General features: G+C 41.8%; 2 protein-coding genes across 6 annotated transcripts; both read left to right on the top strand.

The window, feature by feature from the left end:
* The first annotated feature begins 1,042 nt into the window (after nucleotides 1-1,042).
* Nucleotides 1,043-5,980, top strand: LOC113586946 (annexin A1-like). Its single transcript, XM_027025381.3, has 15 exons — nucleotides 1,043-1,183; nucleotides 1,270-1,340; nucleotides 1,757-1,913; nucleotides 2,183-2,255; nucleotides 2,383-2,497; nucleotides 2,833-2,927; nucleotides 3,095-3,208; nucleotides 3,482-3,572; nucleotides 3,676-3,755; nucleotides 3,835-3,891; nucleotides 4,112-4,205; nucleotides 4,385-4,480; nucleotides 5,173-5,231; nucleotides 5,481-5,603; nucleotides 5,766-5,980. Exons 4-15 carry the CDS (start codon nucleotides 2,193-2,195, stop codon nucleotides 5,820-5,822), a joined length of 1,044 nt encoding a protein of 347 aa, XP_026881182.2. The 5' UTR covers nucleotides 1,043-1,183; nucleotides 1,270-1,340; nucleotides 1,757-1,913; nucleotides 2,183-2,192; the 3' UTR covers nucleotides 5,823-5,980.
* Nucleotides 5,981-6,106: 126 nt separating this feature from the next.
* Nucleotides 6,107-25,603, top strand: pcsk5a (proprotein convertase subtilisin/kexin type 5a). Of its 5 annotated transcripts, XM_081718611.1 has the most exons (38): nucleotides 6,107-6,468; nucleotides 6,764-6,837; nucleotides 7,900-8,004; nucleotides 8,279-8,389; nucleotides 8,532-8,666; nucleotides 8,796-8,872; nucleotides 9,069-9,157; nucleotides 9,409-9,581; nucleotides 9,724-9,936; nucleotides 10,751-10,851; nucleotides 11,306-11,409; nucleotides 11,641-11,758; nucleotides 11,931-12,119; nucleotides 12,368-12,504; nucleotides 12,692-12,808; nucleotides 12,955-13,057; nucleotides 13,160-13,350; nucleotides 13,495-13,579; nucleotides 13,748-13,851; nucleotides 14,012-14,147; nucleotides 14,287-14,402; nucleotides 14,583-14,685; nucleotides 15,094-15,230; nucleotides 16,626-16,826; nucleotides 16,946-17,014; nucleotides 17,176-17,218; nucleotides 17,442-17,584; nucleotides 19,124-19,324; nucleotides 19,809-19,892; nucleotides 20,242-20,440; nucleotides 20,771-20,985; nucleotides 21,381-21,623; nucleotides 21,848-22,081; nucleotides 22,201-22,375; nucleotides 22,852-23,069; nucleotides 23,314-23,414; nucleotides 23,762-23,960; nucleotides 24,444-25,603. In XM_081718611.1, the coding sequence occupies exons 4-38, from the start codon at nucleotides 8,300-8,302 to the stop codon at nucleotides 24,932-24,934; spliced, it is 5,334 nt and encodes a 1,777-aa protein (XP_081574737.1). In that variant the 5' UTR covers nucleotides 6,107-6,468; nucleotides 6,764-6,837; nucleotides 7,900-8,004; nucleotides 8,279-8,299; the 3' UTR covers nucleotides 24,935-25,603. The 5 variants fall into 5 exon arrangements, 4 of the variants coding, with proteins under 4 accessions (XP_081574737.1, XP_035383608.1, XP_081574738.1 ...); XR_014124755.1 differs by lacking the exon at nucleotides 6,764-6,837 and having other exon boundaries at nucleotides 22,852-22,984; nucleotides 24,444-24,578; XM_035527715.2 differs by lacking the exon at nucleotides 6,764-6,837.
* The last annotated feature ends 92 nt before the right edge of the window (nucleotides 25,604-25,695 follow it).

The following is a 25,695-nucleotide window of genomic DNA, read 5'->3' as shown; positions in this document are numbered from 1 at the left end:
CTACTTCATCCACTTGTTTCTAAAAAGATGTTTCTCTGATAAGTACCAAAGGTCAACAGACTTGAATTTGTCTTTTGTCTGGTCTTATTTAAAACATGTGGGCTTTTGTTGTACATCAAATAAAAGTTTATTTATATGGTGCTTTTTAAAACAGATGTTATCACAAAGTAGCTTTACAAATGTCCAATCCAGTGAGCAAGCCAAGGGTCACATGTGAATGTTCAGGTCATACGAAGGGCCACAGTGCTCAGTAGGACTGCTCTAGTGCTGGGGTGCTAAATTCTGGTCCTGGAGATCTACTGCCCTGGAGTGTTTAGTTCTGTCCCTAATCTTTCACAATTTATACAGTAAAACCAACTCTTTCAGTAGCATCTTAATTAGAGCCAGATGTGTTATTAGGGCTGTATCTCGAATGGACTTGAGGCATCAGGACTAAGGCTGGCATGTGAGCCAACTGCAACACAAGGCACCATGCTGGACAGATATGCCTAGTCAGAACAGCAAATAAGAAAGCTACAGCCAGTGCTACTGTACAGGTCCAGGAGGTACAGTGTATTCTAAAAATGATTTGTATTGAAACTATTTGTTGATATAGTTTTCTGTTTAACTGTGGATCCCACAAATCTTTCCCTTTGCCAACTACATTAACTAACACATTCCTTTATTACTTACAAATATAATTCATCCACTTCACACATGAATATTTATAGTAGTTCTTCTCTGGTTGTACACAAATAGTAGATGTCAAAATAAATACACACTGCCTTGTAGTATATCTTCATTATATACAATGCAGCAGAGAAATCGTCTAACTCGGTTCCATATTTAAATCATCGTTTTAAATCAACTTTTGCACGCCACTAGATGTCACTGTGCTCTGACCTCTCAGTGCTCAAAGCTCAGACTCTTTTCCCAGTACAATCAGGAAGAGGCCGCACAAACGTCATGAGCACAAGCTTCACTCACCCATCTGGAAGACACAAGGTCGTACAAACAAAAAAAATTAAACTGACTCCCCATGTAACGGCTGTGTCCTTTTTATTGCCCTTACTCGCCGTGATTGAGTGTGGAATAAACCAAAACAGGTAAAAGGGTGTATCTCATTACGTTATCTACAAGTAATCCATAATAAATACATAGTCATATAGATCATATTTACATGGCCATTTCCTCATCTTTACTGGTAAGTATGCTTTCAGCTATTGCTTTATTTCACTTATTCCTTTCTTCCCACAAGTTAGCATTTAGCTCCTGTTTCTCCCTTCCCAGGATCACAGTGGTGCAAACCATTCCCTAGAAGAAGGCACAGACAGTGGCGCTGCTATTTCTACAGTACTTTTGTAAGTGCACAAGTGTGTTTGTTTGTTTGTTTGTTTGTTTGTTTGTTTGTTTGTTTGTTTGTTTGTTTAAAAAATATATAAATGTTTCTTATCTTGAGGTGGGGTGCACTGAAAGTAGTTTTGGTGATGTCTATGGTCCCACTGACATCATTAGCTGTGTGTGACATTAATTTCATTCATATCTAACACCCAAATCCATTATATTAATGTAGTGGTTTGCAAAGTTGTTCCAAATTTCTCTGTAAGAATTTGCCACAATCCCCTCAGTTTCACTGTTGCCTTTACTAAATCTTTCAGAAGTGTACATGTTTCCTGGAAGTTATTTTGTAGTTACCACAATGACATTAGCTTTGGTCCCACAGGGTTCTACAGTTCCATAGTCTCATTAGCCAATACAGCTCATTGTTGATGTACAGACAGGTATAACCAGAAGTGCCTGATTCCCTCATCTCCACCCAGCTCAAGGACTCATCAGTGCAGTCAGTACATGTGGGTGTTCTAAAATCTGCAAAAATCTGAGTTCAGTAGCCGTACAGTAATTTTGAGGCCAGTGTTCATACACTTCACAAACAGGTAGGATGCCTCTCTTTTTCTTGGGTTATATCATGGTATAAGTAGACTTTCTCTGTAACATTTGAGCATAACTGAAAGATAGACAAGAACAAAGATGTTTCATCATGTGACAACTGATCTTGATAAATAATTGTACTTTGTTTCCTATTGCACTATAAGCTGGACATACAAAAGAGAAGTTTGTGTTCATTTTTGGAACTGGGTCTGTATTGAGTCAATTTATCATAAATACTAGAATATCTTAAGTTTTTGTTTGTTTGTTTTTTAAGAATCCTCAAAATGGAATTTTTCAACAAATTTATTAAAAAGATAAGCGATGACAAGCCCAAAGATGATGGCAAGGTTAGTTCAAACCAGTCCTCCTTTTATAAATCCGTGACATTGTCTGTGTTTACCTTCATAACCAGGGATGGTTGAGCAGGTTAGAATGTCTCCTTCTACTGTATCCTCGTCATGTGTGCTGTTACAGGGTAAAGCTCCATCCAAAGGAAGCACTCCGCCATACTATGGCACCATCACTCCTGATCCTAATTTCAGCGCCAGCAGAGATGCTGCTGCTTTACAGAGAGCCATTGAAGCCAAAGGTACAGCTCTCCCACTCCTACCAAGGCCTTTAGTAATGCTGATGTTTTAAAATGGTCAAGTCATGGCCAAAGTATTTTTAAGGGGTTTTAATGATACAAGTGTGGGTGTGGGTGTGGGTAACTGTGCTGGGGGAAGCTGTTATTGCCTTTATAGTTGTACAAATGTGTGTTATACTTGCACAATTGCATCAGTCTATGTACTTAAAGTTTGGGGCCATGTAAAGTGTCTGGAAGGTGGTAAAGAATTGGCTTATGCTGTTGTAGATTCTGTTCGGAGACTTCATACAGACCCCTTTAGGGGTGCGTGGGAATGTCTGTATTCTTTGTGTCGGCAGGTGTGGATGAGAGTGCCATTACTGAGATTCTAGCCAGAAGGACTAATGCACAGAGACAGCAGATTAAAGCAGCCTATGAAAATGACACTGGAAAAGTGAGACCTCCTGAAGCACTCCCACTTGATGCTGTGCATACATGACTGCAAGGCAGACTCCATTAAATGACATTATTTCAGTATATTTTAAGATATCCCGGGGGAAACTGATGTTATCCTTGCATGCTATACTGATATTCTGTGGTTTTCCATTATTTATTTCTTAGGACCTCGTGAAGACTTTGAAATCTGTTCTGAAGTCCCATTACGAAGACACGGTCGTGGCTCTGCTCATGAATCCAGCCCAGTATGATGCTTATGAGCTCAGACAAGCCATGAAGGTTAAACACTGTAGTTCATGTCTCAGGCTTATGGATGTGTTTCAATTACAGATGTTATAGTGCTTTTTCCTTATTTCAATAGGGACTGTGATGAATACTAATACATCTAAAAATGTTATGCCATTTGTACTTTGCTGCAACTTTATAGATTATTTATGGTACTATAGACCATTTTGAGTGACTTGCTTCTACATCAGGAATCTCATCAGGGACTTTGTGAATTTTTTTAAGCTTGTTGACTTGCAAAAAACCTAAAATTTCATTCAAAAACAGGGTCTGGGAACCAATGAAAAGGTCCTGAATGAAATTCTGGGAACCAGGTCAAACCATGAGATTAGACTATTGAAAACTGCCTTCAAAGAAGGTAAGCACCCAGTATTGAATCTGCTGCAGCTGGTCCAATAATATTTCTAAATTATGTCTATATGTCTAAAGGCTCAGTTGAAATATGTGTGTATGGATGACAGCATATGGAGCGGAGCTGGAGCACAATATTAAAGGCGACACTAGCGGGCACTATGAGACTGCCCTACTTGCCCTGAGCAAGGTACAAATCTTCAAACAAAAATGAAAAAGAAAAGAGCAAGGAACAATGAGTAAAACCTAATATGGTTCTATTAACTCAGACAAGCAGAAGTGAGGACCAGGATATCGATGATGGACTGGCAAAAAGCGATGCAAAGGTGAGGTCACTTTAAAGAAATTATACCGCATCACTAACAAACAGCTTTTCTTTCACAATACAATTCCACACAGTTCCTGGTTTAAGTGTCTGTGTCATATGACAAGGTCAAATGGCAGATCAGCTCAGTAATGAAACAATAGCTTTCAAATAACAGGACAAGCAATAACATGGTAAAGATACAACTGTGATGTAATGTAAATTGTGTGTTATGACCTCAGGCTCTTTATGAAGCTGGAGAGAAGAAGATAGGAACTGTGTACTCTGTCTTTATTGACATTCTCACATCCAGGAGCGAAGCTCAACTATGCAAAAGTAGGTAGATAACATGGTAACAAAAAACCTATACAAACAGATGGCACTGTCACCCAAAGAGTTCAGACATGAAATCTGATATTGGAATATGAGTCAGCATTAATATAAGAGTTTTTGACATTTTAAAGTAACATTTAAAATTTTATAACTAAATTTGTGGGTAATTTGTGTGCCCTCAGTTTTCAAGCAGTATGACAAACTTGGTACACAGGGCTTTCCAAAGGCTTTAGAACATGAAATGAAAGGAGATGTGGAAGATTGTCTCATGACCCTGGGTAAGTGTGTGTTTGTGTGCATGTGCCTCAGACTTGATCCCATGTCACTCACCCACAAAAGATCAAAACTATGTAGGGAATTTTTATTCACTGCAAAAGTGTGTTGGGAGCACAAGGAGAGAAGAAACCTGGCTTTCCAGATTAGCATGTTAAGGCAGATAGGCAGTGAGCATAGTCACAAGAGGAGGTGGATACTCAGTTATGTGTACTTGAAGGAGCAATAAGTCATTTACCACCAAAAAGTAGCAAACATTTGATAATGATTTACTTATGATTTTTTAAATATTTTCTCTATAAAGTGCAGCTCAAATGAGATTAATAAAATTGCTTTGTAGTTCTCAAATGAATAATGAGTCACCCATATGGAGGCAGCTATTTTTAAAATAATTTTAGACATTTTATCTGAATTTTAAACATCCATGCCACTGGGTTTCAGTACAACATCCAAGTCACTGGCTGTTTCATAATGTTAAAATTACTTGTTGCTCCTTTTAGTTATTTTTAATGATTTCTGATTTTCTGGCTATTTTCAAATAATGACTTCTTGAGTCATTATTCCATGAAGTGAATAATTTGATCTGAACATGATTTTAGGCTGTGTTTACATCTTGGTCCTTTTCAGGTTCTTGTTGAAATTTAAACGTGCGAGCCTGTTATCTCAGGTGTGACTGACTGATGTATTGTTTATCCAGTGAAAGCAGCATGGAACAAGCCTGCATACTTTGCTGAAAGGCTCCATTTAGCTATGAAGGTAAAAGTTTATCTAAGGATCACAGCACAGTGCTACAGCTACAAATCAAACAATCATCAGCTAGCTTTTGTCACAATTACAGTATTCCAACATGTTTCAGTACAGCTAATGTATTTGTCAGTTGGCAAGTTATCCAGCAAGTCACTCAATAAATCTAATAACCCTGCAGTTCTTGTACTGTGAATGTATCCCCAGTTGTGCTGTAATAGTAATATGGTCTTGTTTGAATGCGATGCTCTGACTCTTCAGGGCGCATGGGCTAACTGCAACACCCTGACCAGGATCCTCGTGAGTCGCTCAGAGGTGGACCTCAAGAAAATTTTGCAGGAGTACAAAAGAATGTATGGCAAAACCCTTCAAGAAGACATTAATGTGAGTCATTGCTGAGAAGAAAAAAAAAAGGACATTACTCTGGTGACGTACGATGCACGTTGTCCTCATTAACAAAACAGAGCCGTTGAATAACCTGTGGAATTGTTATTGATGTAACATAATTTATCACGTGTAACGGTCCAATTTATTTGGTTTTTACAGGTCGAAACTAAGGGAGATTATGTCAAGATTCTGCTCGCGCTGTGTGGTGACCACTGACAGGTCTAGCCATGTTTAGAGTACACCGATGTGCCTCTAATCGCAATAAAGAGGGTTTCATTCTGTTTCATTGTGTAGTGCTGAAAATCCTAGAGTTAATTTGTGTGTAATGTGTAGTTCTATTTTTCAAAATTAAATTTCACCTGACTTGCCTAAAACTATGTACAAGTTTTATTTGGTTGGTTTAATCGTTTTCCCAGTTTGGCCTGCTGACCCCAAGGAAGGGCCTATCATCCCCGTAAATTAGCGCGGTGGTAATTTGAGACACTATTGAGAGGCTACGATCAACAGATACCGTAGAACCATCCTGGAGGAGAGTTCTGCATTCAGTACACTCAAGACGTGTTCATGGGGAACCACTTTTGAAATTTTTTTGTCTTCGTTTAGAATGCAAGTTATTGCTTTATTCGTCATGAGTTGTTGCATATTAACGCACTGAATGCATAGGGGAGCAAGTGTAAGGACACCGTATCATCCGGCGAAGATGACGACTGGAGCGCTTTTTAGATATACGGTTTATTTTGGAATTATATTCCCGTTTAGCCACATGCGAATGTTCACGAATAACTGGGCGGTAAGAATAAGCGGAGGTCATGAACATGCTGATGCAATTGCTGAAAAATATGGATTTGTTAATATGGGCCAGGTATGTATCCTGAACTAAATGTGCTGCTTGAGGATGTCAAAAGACACAAATTTGCAAGCTATCGTAAAATACCGTTATGATTTTAAGTAGTCGCTTCCCTCCATGACCTGAATTCCTTTCGTTTTACCTTTAGTGCAGACATATGTTAAACTATATAACATATGATAGCTAAGATCATTTGACTGTCAAGTAATAAATGACAATCATAAAATTGTTGTATCTAAAAGGATTTAAAAGCTGAATCAATATAGGATTGTTTCACAACCTTAATTAGTTATGTGGCCTTTGACCACAGACAAAGAACAAGGTTTAACTACGCAGATGGCCTTCGAGTTTTGACAGCGACAGTCATTTGTTCAGTGCATTGAAGTAAGGAATATTTGTTTACTTGCTTTATTTTGGTTTTTCAGTGGGCAAACCTTTACTCTAGATAACTGGCAGTTATTTTGAATAATGCTATCTCGTCTCAAGCCTTACTGGCGTGAATCTCTTCTATAATGTATGTGTACAATCATGCAAGATGAGCTCCTGAGCCCAAATAGTCTGAATTTATTTAACCAGCAAACACAGTTCAAGCTGAAAGCACATTTATCTTTAATTGCAGTTGTTTTGAAGTATACACTATTTTGGGGGGTTAATCTGGCGTATCCATGAACCACCTCATCACCTTTTGTTTTGGTTTCTCAGTGTGTAATCCTTTTCCTGTAGTAGTAGTATTTTTCCTGCTCATGTGCTGTGTGTAACCACAACATGTCAGCTTGCTGCAAGTTTTTAGGCTTTAGCTTTGGCCAACTTTATATAACATCATTGTATCAGGCTGTTAGACATTGAGGATCAGCCAGTGGCTTAAAGTCCAACTAGCTACGTTCCTTGAGCTCAAGTTGCCCCTTGCCGGTAAGTTTATCACTGGTGTAATATGACCCACTTGTTGGCTCTATGGCATACGTCAGGGATGGGTGCATAATTTATGTATGTGCCAGTCACAGAGAAGCAGCAGGTAGGGCAGCATGATGTATTGTTTGGTAATCATTATTGCAATATTGACTTTTACAATACTGACATCACAGAAAGACACCGCCACCAAATCACAAAATATTTTGTGTGCTGTGATCGTCCACAATATCTCAGACATTCCAGATGAGTTTTCTGTGGATGCTTTGAGGAATCCTGACATTTGTATGATCCGTTACATGTAAATAGATTCAGTAACAGAAATGCAGGCTGGCTGTTAACCTTTAACTTTTAACCATGTCACAACCAAGGTTCAGCATTGTGTTATGATGTACTGCAAGTCACATAATGACTGCAGTGTGCTCTATCCATCATTATTGCAAGGCCCTAGGGTTAGGGTTAACCCTATCTGCAGGTGTACAGAATGATGTCTTGGATCTAAAGGCTGATCCTCATGCACTTTCTCATGCACTGCTGCAGGTCGGTGGGCTGAGGGACTACTACCACTTCCTGCACCGAGATACCATCAAACGCTCTCCCATAGCGAGCCAAGGGAACCATAGTCTCATTGCCACAGAGAGCCAGGTACATAGATCGCGTGTCTGCCGTTATTGAGAAGCCACTGAATACTTCATGGGTCAGACTACACCTCCCATGCATGCAGCTGCATGCGTACACATACACAGAGCATTGAACCATACTAATGTAGCCTCAAACTGCCAAGGAGTTAAATGATCCAACCTTAACTAAGCTTATTCAATTATTCATCATAAACACTCCCATTATACTTAAGGTTGGTCCATTGTAGCATGTAAAGGCGTACCCCTGATGTAACTCCCCTGTGTTTCTCATGCCGTAGGTGGAATGGATCCAACAGCAGATGGTTCAGAGGAGGGTGAAACGCACTGAAACAGCTCAGACCCACTCCACCCACTTTAATGACCCACAGTGGGACAGCATGTGGTACATTGTTAGTATGCTGCACTGAGTCAGTCTGCACTGAGTTCTGATTTCCACTGCATGTCCACTAATATGAATTAACAATAAGAACTATTTATTGAAGCACTGACTGACTTATTGAAGAATGACCGTCATGCACCACTGATCTGCAGCACTGCGACCAGAACTGTCCGACTGACATGAACATCAAGGCAGCATGGAGAAGAGGCTACACGGGGAAAGGTGTAGTGGTCTCTATTTTGGATGATGGTGTGGAGAGACAACATCCAGACCTAAAGCAGAACTACGTAAGCCCTCAAGATGACTCGGTGTACATGGAATTAAATGAATGAACCAGTCCTTTTGTGAATAAAGTGAATGTGAAGGTCTTATGTACGGCATATTCTAACTAGTCACTGTTATTGTGTCTTTGTAAGGATGCTCAAGCCAGCCATGATGTTAATGGAAACGACCCCGACCCCACACCACGCTATGATTCCACTAATGAAAACAAGTCTGTCCCTCTCTCACTATTAAAACTTTATTCTTAGCATTTGTATCTGTACTCAGATTTATTCCTCTATGCCTGTTTTTCTTGTAATGTATTAATATTGAGCATGTTTCTTGATGACTGAGAATGGTGCACCTTCGGGTATATATTGGGCACTCTTCCACCCAGGCTGGCCATTAGCAGGTGTCTTTTGTTTTAGACATGGGACAAGGTGTGCTGGAGTGGTGGCTGCCTCAGCTAACAACTCCCTGTGCATGGTCGGAATTGCCTACAATGCCAGGATAGGTGGTATGTGCTCATGGAGAGATTAACAGTGAAACTGTATGTCTGTGTTGTTGGCGATCATATGGCATTAAACCTAAGAACCTCTCTTTATACATGTCCTGTAAATGTTCTGAATACTATATATGTTATTTTATTTTTCTGTAAATGTATTTTCTTTGGTACTGACTATTGTAAGCATCTTTGAGTCCTTGACAAATGCTATGTAAATACAATGCATTATTATTATTATTATTATTATTATTATTATTATGTAGGTGTTCGTATGTTGGATGGTGATATGACAGACATGGTGGAGGCCCAATCACTTAGCCTGAGGCAAAAGTACATTGATATCTACAGCTCCAGCTGGGGTCCGGACGATGATGGCAAAACAGTAGATGGTCCCGGACCCCTTGCTCGCCTTGCTTTAGAGAACGGCATACGCAAGGTGTGTATGTGTGTGTGTGTGTGTGTATGTGTGTGTTTAGCTGTCATTGCCTTGAGGTCCTGCCAGCATCCATGAACATATAAATATCCACACCTATCAACGGAATGTCATCAGAATAGAAATGGAAACTCTTGCCTTGCAGGGCAGGAAGGGGCGTGGCTCCATCTTTGTCTGGGCATCAGGGAATGGGGGGCGGAGCCAAGACCACTGCTCATGCGATGGCTACACCAACAGCATCTACACTATCTCTCTGAGCAGCACCACCCAGAGTGGCCACAAGCCCTGGTACCTGGAGGAGTGCTCATCCACTCTAGCCTCCACCTACAGCAGTGGAGAGAGCCATAGCCAAGGCATCGTGAGTCACTGACTGCATTTAAACTGACTTAATTAAGATGCAGTTTAAAGAGGTTTGGTGCATTTCTGGATAGGAGAGCATAAGGTTTATCAAAGCCTTTAGTACATTTTAAAAATATTTGTTCATGTAGTGTCAGTGACAAAATGCCTTATCAAACTAGGACATGGCCATGTTGCATGTTTCGTTATTCTTTATGTTCCAGAATACAATCAGATAATATTTGGTCAGCAATAGCCCAGTGTGGTCAGAGGCTGAGCACTGATAAATAGTGTAGAATGTAGCTGAAAACATATGTGTGATGTGAAATGAATGATATTAACACACACATTTATTTCAGTTGCAAAGAAAAAACGAATGAATTGCAGTTATTGTCTGTTAATGAAAGTGTTAAAATGAACCAAACCAACAACAGCTATATTTCTGAACTGTATCTCTATTATCTAGAAAGTAAAGAAAAAGTAAAGAGTGCAGTAGCCTCAATACAGAAGTACCAGAACACTTGCAAAAGCATTTTGACAAATACAGGCAAACACTAATCCTAGCAAACAGATATATTCTAGGTCAGGCAGAAGGCAATTTTAGCAGTCCAAAAACATCATCACACAGCATAGAATAGCAAAAACACTAGAAAACTGCATATGATGATGACCTCTGGTGGCTGATGATCTGATGAGTGACAACACAGGAATGTGACACTTTGTTTCTATGTATGTCCTCTAAAGCCACAAAAGCTTAAACATGTCTTGCTTGCTGACGCTGTGACTATGCAGCACAGCCTGTGCAGGGTTTAGCTGCCACTCCTGTGTGTGTGCAGGTGACCACAGACCTGAGGCGGCAGTGCACTGACCAGCACTCAGGCACCTCGGCCTCAGCCCCCATGGCTGCTGCAATCATTGCCCTTACCTTGGAGGCAAAGTAAGCCTCAACTTCCTAATCCTCTTTATATATATATATATATATATATAAATTTATTTATTTTTTTAATCTGCAATGTTTTATTGGATCATTTTCCTTGATTTGGTTGGTTCTATTTATCTACTTTTGTGGCTTCTGGTGAAGTTTTAGGTCAAATTTATGCAGACATGTAGAAAGTTTTATGTAACTTTCAAACATCACTATATAATATGAGTGTGTGCATGTGCATGTGCACATGCATGTCTGTGATTGGTGTGGGAATTACTTACACAGATTCTGTCCCAATAAGACATTCAGCATTAAACATTTGGAGTTTTATTGGCTTCATGAGGGACTGATCATGAGATTCTCATGATTAATATTCACATGTTGCCTGAGTTTAACGGACTTTAGTATGTACGTTTCACACTGAAGCATATGTCTGCTCCTTTCATCTGTTGCCCTCTCACCATAGCCCACTGCTGACCTGGAGAGATGTGCAGCACATCATTGTGAGGACATCCCGCCGAGGTCACCTGAGTGCCCCAGACTGGCAGAGCAATGGGGCTGGATATGATGGTAGTATCTAGGCCCAGCTCAAGGGCTCAGCTTGTCTGTGTGTTACCTGACCAAATTCAGAATCACACTCATGAGCAAATCAATGGCACACAAATGGACATTGTTGTTGTTGGGTTTTCTTTTTCCACTGGTTACTTGGAATTTAGTTACCTATTAAAATGAAATCTAAAAATTCACTTAACACTTGTTGGTTCCTATGTGTGTAAAGTATATTATCAATGGTGTTGACAGTGAGCCATCTGTATGGGTTTGGGTTGATGGACGCGGGGGCAATGGTGAAAGAGGCAGAAACCTGGAGACAGGTTCCTACTCAGCATGTATGTGAGGAAAACACTGGTCAGGATGAAAGGTAACAGCATCACGTGTAAGGTATTACATGCACTGTGATACTGCAGTAGTCAGTGATGACTATAGCTAACACAAGCACTAATACTAATGCAAACAATACACCTGTTATTCACTCTCTCTCTCTCTCTCTCTCTCTCTCTCTCTCTCTCTCTCTCTCTCTCTCTCACTCTCAGAGTCATTAGTCCAGAAAGAGTGTTGAGGTTGGTCTATAAGTCCTCAGGCTGTGCTGCCCAGCGTGGTCAGCATGTGGCGTATCTGGAGCACGTGGTTGTACGCATCACAATCACTCACCCGCACCGTGGAGACCTGTCCATCACCCTCACCTCCCCCTCTGGGACCACATCCCAGCTTCTTGCTGTTCGGTATGAATACACATACCACCACTAACCTTCCAGACCACTTCAAATTACTAACCATATAGGCAAAAAAGAAGACTGAACTTTTGACTGTTTAGTCCTACAGTGACATAGAAGTGCACTTCAAGCAATACTTACACCCAAAAACCTAAATTGTATAATCAGTCCCTATTTCATTAATTAGTTGCAATGTTACCTTTTTGGGATTCACATTCTCCCTGTTTGACTGCTTCTCCACTGATCCTCCGGAGCAGACCCAATGACCACTCAGCCAAAGGCTTCAGGAAGTGGGAGTTCATGACTACACATTGCTGGGGTGAGAAGGCAACTGGAGACTGGATCCTGGGGATTAGAGACCTCCCATCACTGAGGAGGAACACCCAACGACAGGGTACCCACAGCTTCTTTGTGGATTCCGTTGCACCTTCATTATGTCACTGAGAGAATCAGGAGCTTGGTTGATACAGTCCAGCTTACATAAATTGTTAATGTATTGCCTTCAAGGAATTTAGCGACACTAATTTGTAGTAAATCTAGAGGTTTCTTTTTCTACTTCTTTTTTGATCATCTGGGTATAGGGAAATTGTTAGAATGGACTTTGGTGATTTATGGCACATCTGGGCACCCATATGAACGGCACGAACAACCCCGCTCAGCTGAGATGTCCAGCGATTACAATTCTGAAGAATACAACAGTGGGCTGTTTACATTTTCTTTTCAATTTATTGTTCTGTTGTAATGCAATCCTGGATTTATTTCAGTTTTATGAAGTATCCCTCATTTAACAAAGATCTCTCTGCATGGTTTTTCGACTCCTGTGTTTGAATCCTCCATCTCCAAGGTTCTTGTGACCCAGAATGCAGTGAGGACGGCTGTGACGGTCCAGGCCCACTTCACTGCTTTTCCTGCTTGAATAACGTTCTGAGGTTCAAGAATGGCACTAGGTCAGACTCTCACTGATTGATTTGAATCCCATCCTTTGATACGACATGATCATTTGTCATGTGATTGTGTGTGTGTGTGTGTGTGTGTGTGTGTGTGTGTAGGACGTGTTTGTCTCATTGCCCACAGGGCTTCTGGAGTGACCGGAAGCGCTGCAGGAAGTGCTTCCCCAGCTGTGCCACCTGTACCGGCAGCCTCGCTAATCAGTGCTCCTCGTGCGAAGCCCAATACTACCTTGACAAGGAGAGCAGCAGCTGCGTGACCAGCTGCAGAGATGGATACTACACCAGCCATGGCAAGTAGCCAGTGGAAAGAAGGCTGGGCAGGAAGGAGGAGAACTGGCGACAATTTAGAAATCTAACTTTCCATGCTGTGTTCAAGTTTCACTAACGCTGCACTGGTTAATAACCAATCATGTCCTTGATGTTGTGTCTCACAGAGGAGAAATTGTGTAGGAAATGCAGTGAGAGCTGTGTGAAGTGTACTTCACCCACTGTATGCACTGAGTGCCCACAAGGCACAAGGTAATTATTTATAAGTAGGATATGTCATTGATACTTTATTGAGGAATGTTTCTTGAGTACTATAAACAAGCAGTCTTGTGTTGTAGTCATTGTTAAATCTCTCTTTCTCGTTCATTCCATCTCTCTCTGTCTTCCTCTCTCTCTCTTTCACTTTGTTCTCTCTCTCAGCCTTATGGGGAACAGGTGTCGGAAGACTTGTGAGCCTGGTACCTTTTATGATGAGAGTAATAATGCCTGTGAACCATGCCATGAAGCCTGTGCTACATGTGCAGGTGCTGACCACTGGAAATGTCTCTACCAAGCGCATGTGTTTGTGTTGAGATGGGTTGTTGTGTTGGATTTTGTATTTTCTAGGTATTAAGCCCAGTGGGTGTGTGTTTGTGTCTGTGTGTGTGTATGCGTGCATGCATGCCTGCGTGTGTGTGCGTTCAGCTGCAGGCATAGAGTCCTGCAACCGCTGTGCTGTTGGGTATCTGATGGAGGAATGGAAGTGTGTGTCCTCCTGCAGTCAAGGCTTTTACCTAATGCACTCAGACCCCGCTAGACAGACCCAGAGCTCTTGTAGGAGGTATGTGTGTTGTGTGTATTGAGCTTTTAATGACCACCATCTATTGACATTTCCTTTGTAACTACAGTGTGTTAATCACTGCTTCGAAATGGCCTTAATCTTTTATTCAGGGGGTGTGTATGTGTGTTGCTCTACTCAGGTGTGATCCTAGCTGTCTGGAGTGTGTTGGACCAGGCAAAGGGAATTGCAGTGCATGTTTGGATTGGCACTCACTGCATAACGGGGCGTGTGTGCTGATTCATGATTGTAGTACTGGTAAGTCAGATGTCTCAAACTATCAGATGTTGATATTTCACCACAGGAGTGGTCTTCATTTGTGTGTGTGTGTGTGTGTGTGTGTGTGTGTGTGTGTGTGTGTGTGCGTGTGTGCGTGTGTGCGTGTGTGCGTGTGTGTGTGTGTGTGTGTGTGTGTGTGTGTGTGTGTGTGTGAGACAGGAGAGTACCGGGATGACTCTGGGAATTGCTGGGCATGTGATAGAACCTGTCATAAGTGCAAAGGGCCACAGAATGATGACTGCATTTGGTGCTCAGCTTCCCGGTAAAGATCAACTTCCTAAGTTTATAACTTCAGAATTCCATCATTTGGACATGCTGTACAACAAGCTTTCCTGTTCTGGACTGTGACAGCACATTCAGAAATTCACGTCAGTATACTGAAGGCCTTGTATACACTTACGTTTATTTATAATATTTACTTACATTTATTTATAATAAATATTAAATGTAATAATACCCCTTTGTATGGTTAATACAAACACTTCTCAAGATGGCTGCTTCGTGGCCTTTCTTTATCCCTTGAAAAGTTCTGTCTGACTCCGTGTCTCTGACAGCACAGTTTAAACTGTATGTATTGATCAGGTATTATTTAAGCTCTGGATGATCTTTTTAACTACATATGACACAGAGTCCAACCTGTTGTGTGTTTTCCGCTCTCGTGGTGTGTCAGCTGGTTGGATGAGGGCCAGTGTGTGGCACACTGCCCAAAGGGGAAGTACAAGTCCAGTGGGCAGTGCCATGTGTGTGACCACACCTGTGGTCAGTGCATGGACGCTGGCCCTGCCAGCTGCACCAGCTGTGACAAAGGTGAGAATCCACTTTATAATTTTTTGTTTTCCTTTACAGTGCTTTGTTTTGTTCATGCAAGAAGTTGGTAGGCATTTAAAGTCTGTCTAGTGTTACTAGTGTTACTGTTCATGGATATTAACAGTCTTGACTTTACATATACACATTACTGTCTATAAGCAATCGGACTGCAACATTTATGTTGTTTTTTCTGGTCTTTTCTCACTTTTTTGCTTTGGATTTGAACCCGAGTGCTTCAGATTTGAAATTTAAAAATGTCAGTCAGGTTTTGTTTCAAAGAAGCATACCATGGTGAGCTTAGCAGTAATGATAGCATTGAGATGTCTGCAGCCTCAGTCACAGATTTTGAGTCCCAGAAACCTCTTTAGCCCTCTTTAGTCTCTTTATCATTGACACTTGTTTGACATCATACTCCTTTACCTAAATATTTCAGTTTCTGTTTTCCCTTATCATGTGCTGACTTTCTTTGCTTTGTCTGGTCCTTGGACTTTGATTGCATTTTGCTGAGGGCTAAACATACTAATTTTATCTGCTTACAACTATGCCACCATGATAAGCAGATCATACAAGTGAATGCCCAAAAAAACTGAAGAAAATGAATAATAAAGAAAAGAATGAAGAAACACTGTTGAGTACTATTTAGGATCTAGGCATGGATGTGTCAGAATTTCACCTTAAAAAAGAGAATGCAGCTATATGGCCTTAGAGGTTTACCACAAAATGCAAACCACTGGATGGCCTGGTTCTAGGCTGCTAAAACATGCATAAAAATATCCCTATGATAGTCTTGTGGACAGATGAGGCAATGATTAACATGCTCCATAGTGATGGAATGAGGAAAGTGTGAGGAAAAGCAGAACTAGCTGTCATCCCAGCAGGTCAATTCACCTGGTACTGCTCTGTTGTTGTTAGCAGGGTGAAGGACAAAATCTTACCAGCACCTTATCTGCTCAGGTCCAGCCACATGCTTCAAACCCATTAGATACCAGTTTACCTTACCGTACTAAACCAACCTAACACATACTGAAACAGCAAAGGTTTTTGGGGGATGGGAGGTTAACATTGATGAGGTTCAGAATGGAGTCTAAATAGGCTTCATGCACTGTAAGACTTCAGGCAGACACTGTCTGGATAGGATCTGCTGTCAAGAACTAAATGTTATAAAATTACCTTATTAAAGTTATTTGTCCATTTTTTGGATGGTCCCACAAAATTTTGTTGTAAGTATTAAAATGCCTGTAATATAAGGCATTACAAAGAAATAGAAAGCCGAAGCAAAAAAAAGTATCACAATCCACAAACACTTGTTAACTAAACCTAATCATTTTTGACCCTGCCTTTATATGCTTGTGGATCTACCAGCCTTCCTATAATGTCTCAATGGCTGAGTTGCAGATAAATTTGGCCAGGACCGGTACCTGTATGCTGGACAGTGCCTGGTTGCCTGCCCCGAGGCCCATTTCTCCACCGACCACAAGACATGCGAGCCGTGTTCAGAACACTGCAGGCTTTGTTCTTCTGCAACACGCTGCCTTGAATGCAAGAGCTCCTACTACCTCAACCAAGGAAGCTGCACACAGCTTGAGTGTGGAGAGGGTAGGGGCCATTCACTCCATACATATCCGTCAGTTAAGGCAAGTTTAATAATTTGTGTTTTGGGTTTTGTATTTAATAATTTTTTTCAGAGCATTAATGGTGTGTGTGTGTGTGTTTAGGGGAGGTCAAGGACCCAGAGTATAATGAGTGCATGGCATGTGAAGAAGGCTGCAAGACGTGTGTCCTGTGTAAGTTCTGATCTGCTCTCTAGACGTGTGTCCCGTGTAAGTTATGATCTGCTATCTAGACATGCGTCCTGTGTCAGTTATGATCTGCTCTCTAGCCCAGGTGAAGCTTCATTGCAGTCAATCTCTCGCAGCTATTTGCTGACTCCTCTCTTCTGTCATAGATAACCCCAAACACTGCCTGTCCTGCATTGATGGATATTACAAGTAAGAGGATGTTGGATCTTGTATGACTTAGAGAGCTTTGTGTGGTAACTTGTACAGGACATTGTATTAGCATTTAGGTTGGTTGTGACAACAGCTGTGTATGTGTGTGTGTGTGTGTGTGTGTGTGTGTGTGTGTGTGTGTGTGTGTGTGTGTGTGTGTGTGTGTGTGTGTGTGTGTGTGTGTGTGTGTGCGCGTGCCTGCATGTGTGTGCATGTGTCACAGGTATGAGGAGGGTTGCTACAGGCACTGCCCTGCTAAGACATACACTGTAGAAGATACAATGAGCTGTGTGGCTTGTCAACAAGACTGCATCAGCTGTGATGAGGAGGAGTGCCACTGGTGTGAGACCGACCTCTTCCTATCAGGTATGCGTGTCTGGTCAGTGTCATTACTTTAGTTCTTTTGGTAAATGGATTTGCGTATTAAGTCTGTTGATGTTGCCTTTTGGAATGAGCTCCAAATGGCCACAAAAACAAGCAAAAAAACCCCAAAACATTCAGTGACATGCATGTGTCAAACACATTTTGTACATTCTCATGAAGCAAGCACACACTGGTCAGCTTAGCAATGATAAGATGTAAAGATGACCACAGTAGACCACAGTAGACCACAGATGACCGCAGTAATGTTTCACAGACCAAGAACATTTTACTAAATGCAGGCATAGATGTGTCAAATGTTACCAGAAAGAAAAGTATAAACCAGCATCACCTCTGAAGGTTTACCACAAGATGGACACCATGGGTAAGACCTAAGAACACAAATATTAAGTTCCAGTTTTCTAAAAGGTAAAAAAGTCAAACACTCATAGACAAATGAGATAAAGATCAATCAAATTGATTGAAAGTATAGAGAGGACAAAATGGTACAGAGAATACAATGTCATCAGGAAACCATGTGGAGTACCAAAACAAAAACCAAAAAGTCAAAGTCAAATTTATTTATATAGCGCTTTTTACAACAAATGTTGTCACAAAGCAGCTTTACACATGTATGAGTCCAAGCCACCAATGAGCAAGCCAAGAGCAATGGTGGCAAGGAAAATCTCCCTAGAGGATGAGGAAGAAACCTAGGGAGGAAGACTCAAAAGGGGGGCCCATCCTCCCCTGGTCAACAACGAACACTACAATAGCAACACTAAACAGCAAAGAGCAGAATAAGCAGTGAGAAAGAGGCAGAGATAGAGGAGAGAAAATAAATAAGTAATAAAAATAAAGGACATATGCAATCAGTGTGTAGTCCAGTTTTCTAGAAGTCCTAGTCTGGTCTCAACATGTGTGTGTGTGTCCAAAACACATCCTGCACAAGACGGTCTATCAAGGGCAACGGGGTGGAAGTGGCCGGGGTGGAAGTGTGGTGAGCTACAGCAGGGGGGTATCATGAGGTAGTGGGAGGAGCCATTGCAGCTGAGACAGGTTGACATCATGACATTGGCGGTAACATTGTGACATCGGTGGTAGGTGTACCTCGGCAGAAAGAGAAAATATATTGTTAGGTATGTCTAGGTACAAGGGTGTGTAAATAAGGGAACTGTAATGTATAAAGATGGACTCTGGCAGATCTACTATGGCAGCATAGATAAAAGTATTGAGCCAAAAGGAACCACAGGCATGAGGGCACCCTGGAACATCAGCACTCCATGGCATCAATCAACAAACTTCAGTGACAAAAGACAGGTGAAGTGATAGCATCATATCATCCCAGTTTACCATAACTCTTAATGCCCATGGACCCCCAGGTCTATACCTTTACCTAAGATGAAAAGTATTTAAGAAAATACCTGACTGTACAGATAGGTTTTCAGCCTAGGCTTAAATATTGAGACTGTGTCTGTCTCAAACATTTGTGTGTGTGTGTGTGCCTGCCTCTGAGTTGAAAATAACAGTCAATAACACCTCTTGCAGATGGGATGTGCATGCAAGAGTGTCCAGAGGGTTTCTACGGTGATGAGAACACACAGAAGTGTGAGAAGTGTCACAAGGACTGCCAGAAATGCAGCGGACCAGGAGACGAGGAGTGTGTGAGATGCCGGGATGGCCTGGTGCTGTCCAGTGGAGAGTGTGCGCGGGAGCAAGAGAGCTGCCCTGAAAAAACCTACCTCACTGGTGAGCCCTTTCCATTACCGTCACCTTGACATATGGGTTTTTCAAGACCCAACAACAATCAGTTAATCTAGCTACAATCTGGCTTCGACATCCAATCCAGATCTGGTACTTAATTCTGATAACATTAGTAGTTAACTGATGGAGCTGGGTATGCTACATTGCCATCACACCTGACTCCTAGCTAAATGCAGGATAGAAAATCTGTAGGAACCTGATCTTGAGAACTATGATTTGAGTACTTAAGTCGGTGTTCAGAGAGACGATAGAAGATGTAGACAAAATGGAGTCGGCCAGACGAAACACCACTGTGTTCCCCTTTATACCATGAGATTCTAAGATGACCTTATAGTTTCAAAGCAAGGATGCATGTACAGCTCAAGGGTACCTTAAAGAGTCTTAGACATATTTTTTGTTTTATTTGTATAAATACATGAGCATTAGTTGCTTTAAATGTCGGATTTGTTGGTTGGTTTGGCTCCTTCAGATGATGGGGAGTGTGAGGCCTGCCATTCCTCCTGTGAGGTGTGCTGGGGCAGCCAGAGGAACCAGTGCCGAGCATGCATCTCAGGTCGAGTGTGGCCCTATCCCTCCTTCTCTCTCTCTCTCTCTGCAAGGCTTCTTTTTGCTGTTTCAGTTTGTCCCTAAAAACTAACAGCGGCTCCGCAGGCTTGTGAGACTATACATCAGAGAATGGTATGATTAACTGGCAAGATGATAGATGAACACAAAGTTTATTAGCAGAACTCTGTGTCTTTTGAACCAATTTAGCATTAACCTAAAATTCCTAGATGAAATATTTAATCTAATATTTCATATAAAGTATTTCAAATCCAGTTTGTGTGTATGTGTGTGTGTGTGTGTGTGTGTGTGTGTGTGTGTGTGTGTGTGTGTGTGTGTGTGTGTGTGTGTGTTTTTAGGGCGGTATATGAACGCAGACGATCTGTGTGTCACCCGCTGCCCGATGGGCACCTTTGGTAGTAAGAAGACTGGGCACTGTGAGCCATGCGCGCAGGGCTGTGCCATGTGCCAGGACCAGCAGCACTGCACTCGCTGCCTGGCAACGCGCAAGAGTGCCCTCTACTTGCAGGATGGACAGTGTGTCCGCCAGTGCTTCAGGTCAGATATGTTCTGTTTATTTCTGTTATTTTATGTTATTAATTATATTTGTGGCAGTACAAAGTATAATCTATTAATCTATTAGTTAATAATCTATTAACTAAATATTTTTATGGATTTAAAATGGGAGTGGGATTAGAATGTTAATTCACTTTTGCACTGGATATTTATCTGTAATCATATTTGTATAGAGACTTCAGGTTTGGTTGAAAGTTCAGATGAAGCATATCTGGAAGCTATATGTGTGTGTGTGTGTGTGTGTGTGTGCATGCATGCATGCGTGCGCATGTGTGTGTGTGTTTTTGTTTTTGTTTGTGTGCACTCTTCCAGAGGCTACCCTGCTGGAACGGTATGTAAGAGCTGTGCAGCAGGATGTGCGTCGTGTGAGCAGAACGCCACGCACTGTCTCAGCTGTGATCAGCCCTTACTGCTTCATAGACATGAATGTGTGGAAATGTGTCCCCCTGCACACAGTCTTCACAATGAAGAGTGTGTGGCCTGCCCACAAGACTGCCGACAGTGCTCTGAGGAAGACCAGTGTACAGGTAAGAAAATGTGCACTGAGACTGTCGCACTATGGCCAGTGCTCCTTACTTAAATGACGTTAGTGCCACAGTATAAGCAGTTCCAGCATATAAGGGAGAACATACATGGTGAGATGCCTTTTTTGTATTTGACTAAATTTAAGTGGCCACACCAGTGAATAACAAGAGTACAGCAGTAAGAACGATATTAATAATTTAAAAATACCAATAACTTCACCAGTCTCTGTAGCATTTGTGTCACTATTAACCATCCCAGTACCCCAATATATGCTTATATTCTGGTAGTATAGGTCTATATATTATTTACAATTACAGCACTTATTACTACCCAGACGTGTGCATTTATGTACACACCCCTCAGTGCAAGTCCTTTGCTGTCTCTTTTCCTTCCCCAGAGTGTAACGACATCACTTTCCTATATGACGGAGAGTGTATTTCTGTGTGCCCTGATGGCTACTTCAAGCACACAGAGCAACATATGTGCATGCGGTGTCACTCTGACTGTAAACTGTGCGACAGCCCAGGCCCTAACAACTGTGACTCCTGCAATGACCCTGACAGTACTCTCCAAGACGGAGCATGTGTGACAGCCTGTCCCCCACAAACCTACAGGGACAGCAGATCTGAGGAGTGCATGAGTAAGTGTTAAAATACAAATTAACAGGAACTGTGCATAATAACTAGCATAAAAAGTACTTTAGTTTAATTTGTTGTTTTGGGATTAGATCAAACTTGTATTTTGGATGTCATAATTATTGTATTATGAAATCAAGCTGACCATATTTTATTGACCATATAATCTTATCAATTGATAGTCATCATAATCATACCCTGTGAAAGTCATGTCACATGATGTCCCCAGTGTGTCACGGCACCTGTCAGACCTGCTCGGGTCCCCTGGACACAGACTGTCTCAGCTGCTCTGAGGGCCTGAGGGCAGATGCGTATAAGCGCTGTGCCACGCCCACCACCTGCCCCTCCCACCACTACAGCGACCATGACGGCGAGTGCCACCTGTGCCACAGGCAGTGCCACCAGTGCTCGGGCCCGGAGCTCAGCCAGTGCCTCAGCTGCTACGCCGGCCACTTCCTGAACAGTGAGTCAGCATGATGTAATTTTGCGTAACATGTTCTACTAAGGGTCAGGCGGGGAACACCGATCAGAAAGATCATGGATGTCCTGCACTGACACCCAGATCCTGGTGTGTCACTGCAGATGGTACCTGTGTAAAGAGCTGTCCCACGGGCTTCTTTGGTGGGGAGACCCAGAAGTGTGAGCCATGCCACCCCAACTGCATGACCTGCATAGGCCGCCGTAGTTACGAGTGCCTGAGCTGCAGAGCCCACCTTTACAGAAATGGCAGGGAGTGTGTGGAGACCTGCCGGCCCAAGTAAGCTCAGCACATGGGCGGTGGCCATGTGGCACCACACCCTCTACCACACACACTACCACACCCTCTACCATTCACACTACCACATACAGTACCACACCCTCTACTACACACACTACCACACCATCTACCATATCCACTACCACACACACTACCACACTAATACAACCTCTACCATACACACTACCATGCCCACTACCACACACAATACCACACACTCTGCAGCACACACTACCACACACTCTGCCACGCACACTACAACACACATACTACCACACCCTCTACCAAAGTGTGTAAGCAAAATTCTTATGGTAACCAAAACTCTAAAGGAATATAGTGGCTTAAAATTATTATGCCTACTTTAAACAGAAGTGCGTCAGCACACCATGTGACAGTGTGTGTTGTTCAGAACTGCTAGAGAGAAACTGTTTGCAAAGCACACTCTGATGTGCGCGACCTTCCTACTTCTATTGCAGTCACTATGCGGATATGGACTCGAGGGTATGTGAGCGGTGTGATGAGAGCTGCCGGGAGTGTGAGGGAGCGGATGCTGACAGCTGCCTAAGCTGTAGGGACGATCTGCTGTTCGTGAGGAAGCAGAGCCACTGTGTGAGCTCTTGCCCTGACCTGCACTACCATAACGTGGCATACCGCTCCTGTGAGCCCTGCCATGCAACCTGCAATTCTTGCACAGGTCTGGAGGCCTCTTATAAAGTTTACGGACAAGTTTGGAAAGTTTCTGAAAACATCCCACAGATACATGCTATCAGTAGCAACTGAAAAGGTTTTAAAAAGTATTGGAAAATAGTAGCCAAATGTTAAAGAATATTCTCTCTCCATTGAATGCTCTCTATTGGATGAAAAGTTGTCTGTGTATGTGTGTATGTTTGGAATGGCCCCTGTACTTGTCATGAACGTCTGTGATATCTAACTGGCAGGTAAAGGGGAACAGGACTGTAGCTCCTGTCATCATGGATACACACTTACCGAGGGAACTTGTGAGTCTCACTGTGACGTGGGGGAGTATCCCACAGATAAGGTACCAGTCTGGACATCACTGGAGGTTATAGATTTGGCAGCTTCTCATCCAAAAATTATCAATCCAAAATAATTTATTTCTTTACTGGTGTTTCCAATGTCCATTTTTTTCTTTTTGCTCTGTTTGTTCTATTCTGTACTAGAGCGTCAGTAATTAGGACGTTCATTAATTGAATTTGGTGTTTGGAATTTAGAGCAGAGAAAACAACATGGATATGAATATGCTCCATGACCAGGACTAGGACACAGTGATTTAGAAAACAGAGGTCATGAGAGGTTTAGAAAACACAGAGGTCATGTTGTTTTATTTGTCATGTTGTTCTTATTGGCTTGACTATCTCTTCATAGGAGCAGGATTCTAATTGCAACACCTGCGATGAGTCCTGTTTGGCTTGTAAGGGTCCTGGGCCACAAAACTGCACAGTATGCCCTGAATCGTTCATCCTGACTGGCTGGCGCTGTCTGGCTTGCTGTCTGAATGAAGAGGCAGGCGAAGAAGAGACAAGTGTACAGGACCCAGAGTGCTGTAACTGTACACAAACCACAGGTCTTTCAGAACTTCATGATATATATTCACATGATATTCATACCAATATATATTCATTTACATTATGGTGTTTAGCTGATGCTTTTATCCAACGTGACTGACAATTATGTCTGAAAACAACTTCATGAATACAGTATTCATGATATTCATATGACATATGCTATCCTAAAATAAATTATATATTGTATAATTTGTAAATAATAATAATAAATGAATTAAGTACAATTAACAAACATTTTTGTTAGAGCCATTTAACTGTAACACATGAATGTCTGTTACATAACTCAGGCCTAGATATGATGTTCAACAGAATTAATGTCTACAGTTCTATTGACATATTTAGGATGTAAAGTAAGCTTATAGTTACATTAGGAAACACTGAGATTTACGTGAAGTATCTGTTACTGCTGTCATAATCTACGTTGTTTGGCCAGTCACTAGGGTCTTCTGCCTACAGCTGTGCTTTTGTCTGTCTCCTTACAGGTGAGTGTGTCCTCATTACAAACTTTGCCTTCCGCAACCATGAGGAAGAGGAGCAGTCAGGCAACCTGGCCATCTTCGTCACTACCACCATCCTGCTAGTAGGTGCATTAGTCACCTTAGTTGTCATGTTGTTCAAACGCTCCACTTCCAAAAAGCCCCCACCTGATGCAACTGTTGCCCGGGGTTACGAAAAACTGGGCCACGGTGGAGCTAAGGACAGACACCATGGCAGAAGCATGACATCATCTTCCTCCACTTATGGCGGCCAGGCCAGCTCTAGTTCCGGACATTTCCAAGAGGCACAGCTGGTGGACCTCAGTGACGGCCAGTTGGGCCAAGGGGATGATGAGGATGATGAGGATGAAGTAGATGAAGATATTGTGTACATGGGGCAGGATGGTACGGTTTACCGCAAGTTCAGCTATGGGCAGATGGGAAAGGACCAGGACGAGGAGATGGACTATGACGATGAGAGCTATAATTTCCGATAATTAAAAAAAAGATTCCTGAAACCCTCACTGGTAGCAGAAGCACTTTGTCTCCTGTAAAATAATGTGTTTGCCCCACTAGTCCAGTAGATGGCTCATAGTTCAAGATGCACCTCAGAGACACTAAGAAGTTGAATTATTGAACTTCTAGGCTGGCAACATAGGCCAAAGTTAAACCGGGTTCAACGTCTATAACAAAAAATGTGTTCAAAGTTGTTTTAGTAAGTTATTGGTTATGTTTAAGAAACTTTACAAGTGGTTTGGTTTACCTACATCAGACATTGGGAAGTCCATTATTAATTTTGCAATGGCTTTTAATTTTTCTCTTCTTGCTCTATGTATTGCTCTAGGTTTACTATGTATGGTCAAACAAAAATCACTTAACCTTTTGGTTCATGGGTCTCAATGTCAGCACCTTTAGACAAATTGTTTTCTGTGCTATTTTTGATTGTGTGAAGCAATGCATTTCACTGAGGCAACCATTTGAACAGCCCATACACAGCATTAAATATAATTTCTGAAGGGCTTACATGGTAACTGAGATACCGTTTCCTTTGGAGACACATTGACTTTGTTTGCTGTCATTGATTTTGTTGTGGAAGTGTGTCTCATCCACTCATTTTAATAAAAGTGGGATAAATAACAAATATTGACTTTCTGAAATTAAAATGGAATATGACAACTTTCAAAAAGAATAGCTCAGCAGGACAAAGACATATATAAAAACAAACTTTTAACTTTTATAAATTCTAAAACTACCAGAA

The sequence above is a fragment of the Electrophorus electricus genome, chromosome 8, assembly GCF_041902795.1.
Source record: "Electrophorus electricus isolate QZ-2024a chromosome 8, ASM4190279v1, whole genome shotgun sequence".
Classification (NCBI taxonomy): Eukaryota; Metazoa; Chordata; class Actinopteri; order Gymnotiformes; family Gymnotidae; genus Electrophorus; species Electrophorus electricus.
The sequence above is the reverse complement of the archived record's forward strand: the minus strand, read 5'-3'. Positions and strand labels throughout refer to the sequence as shown.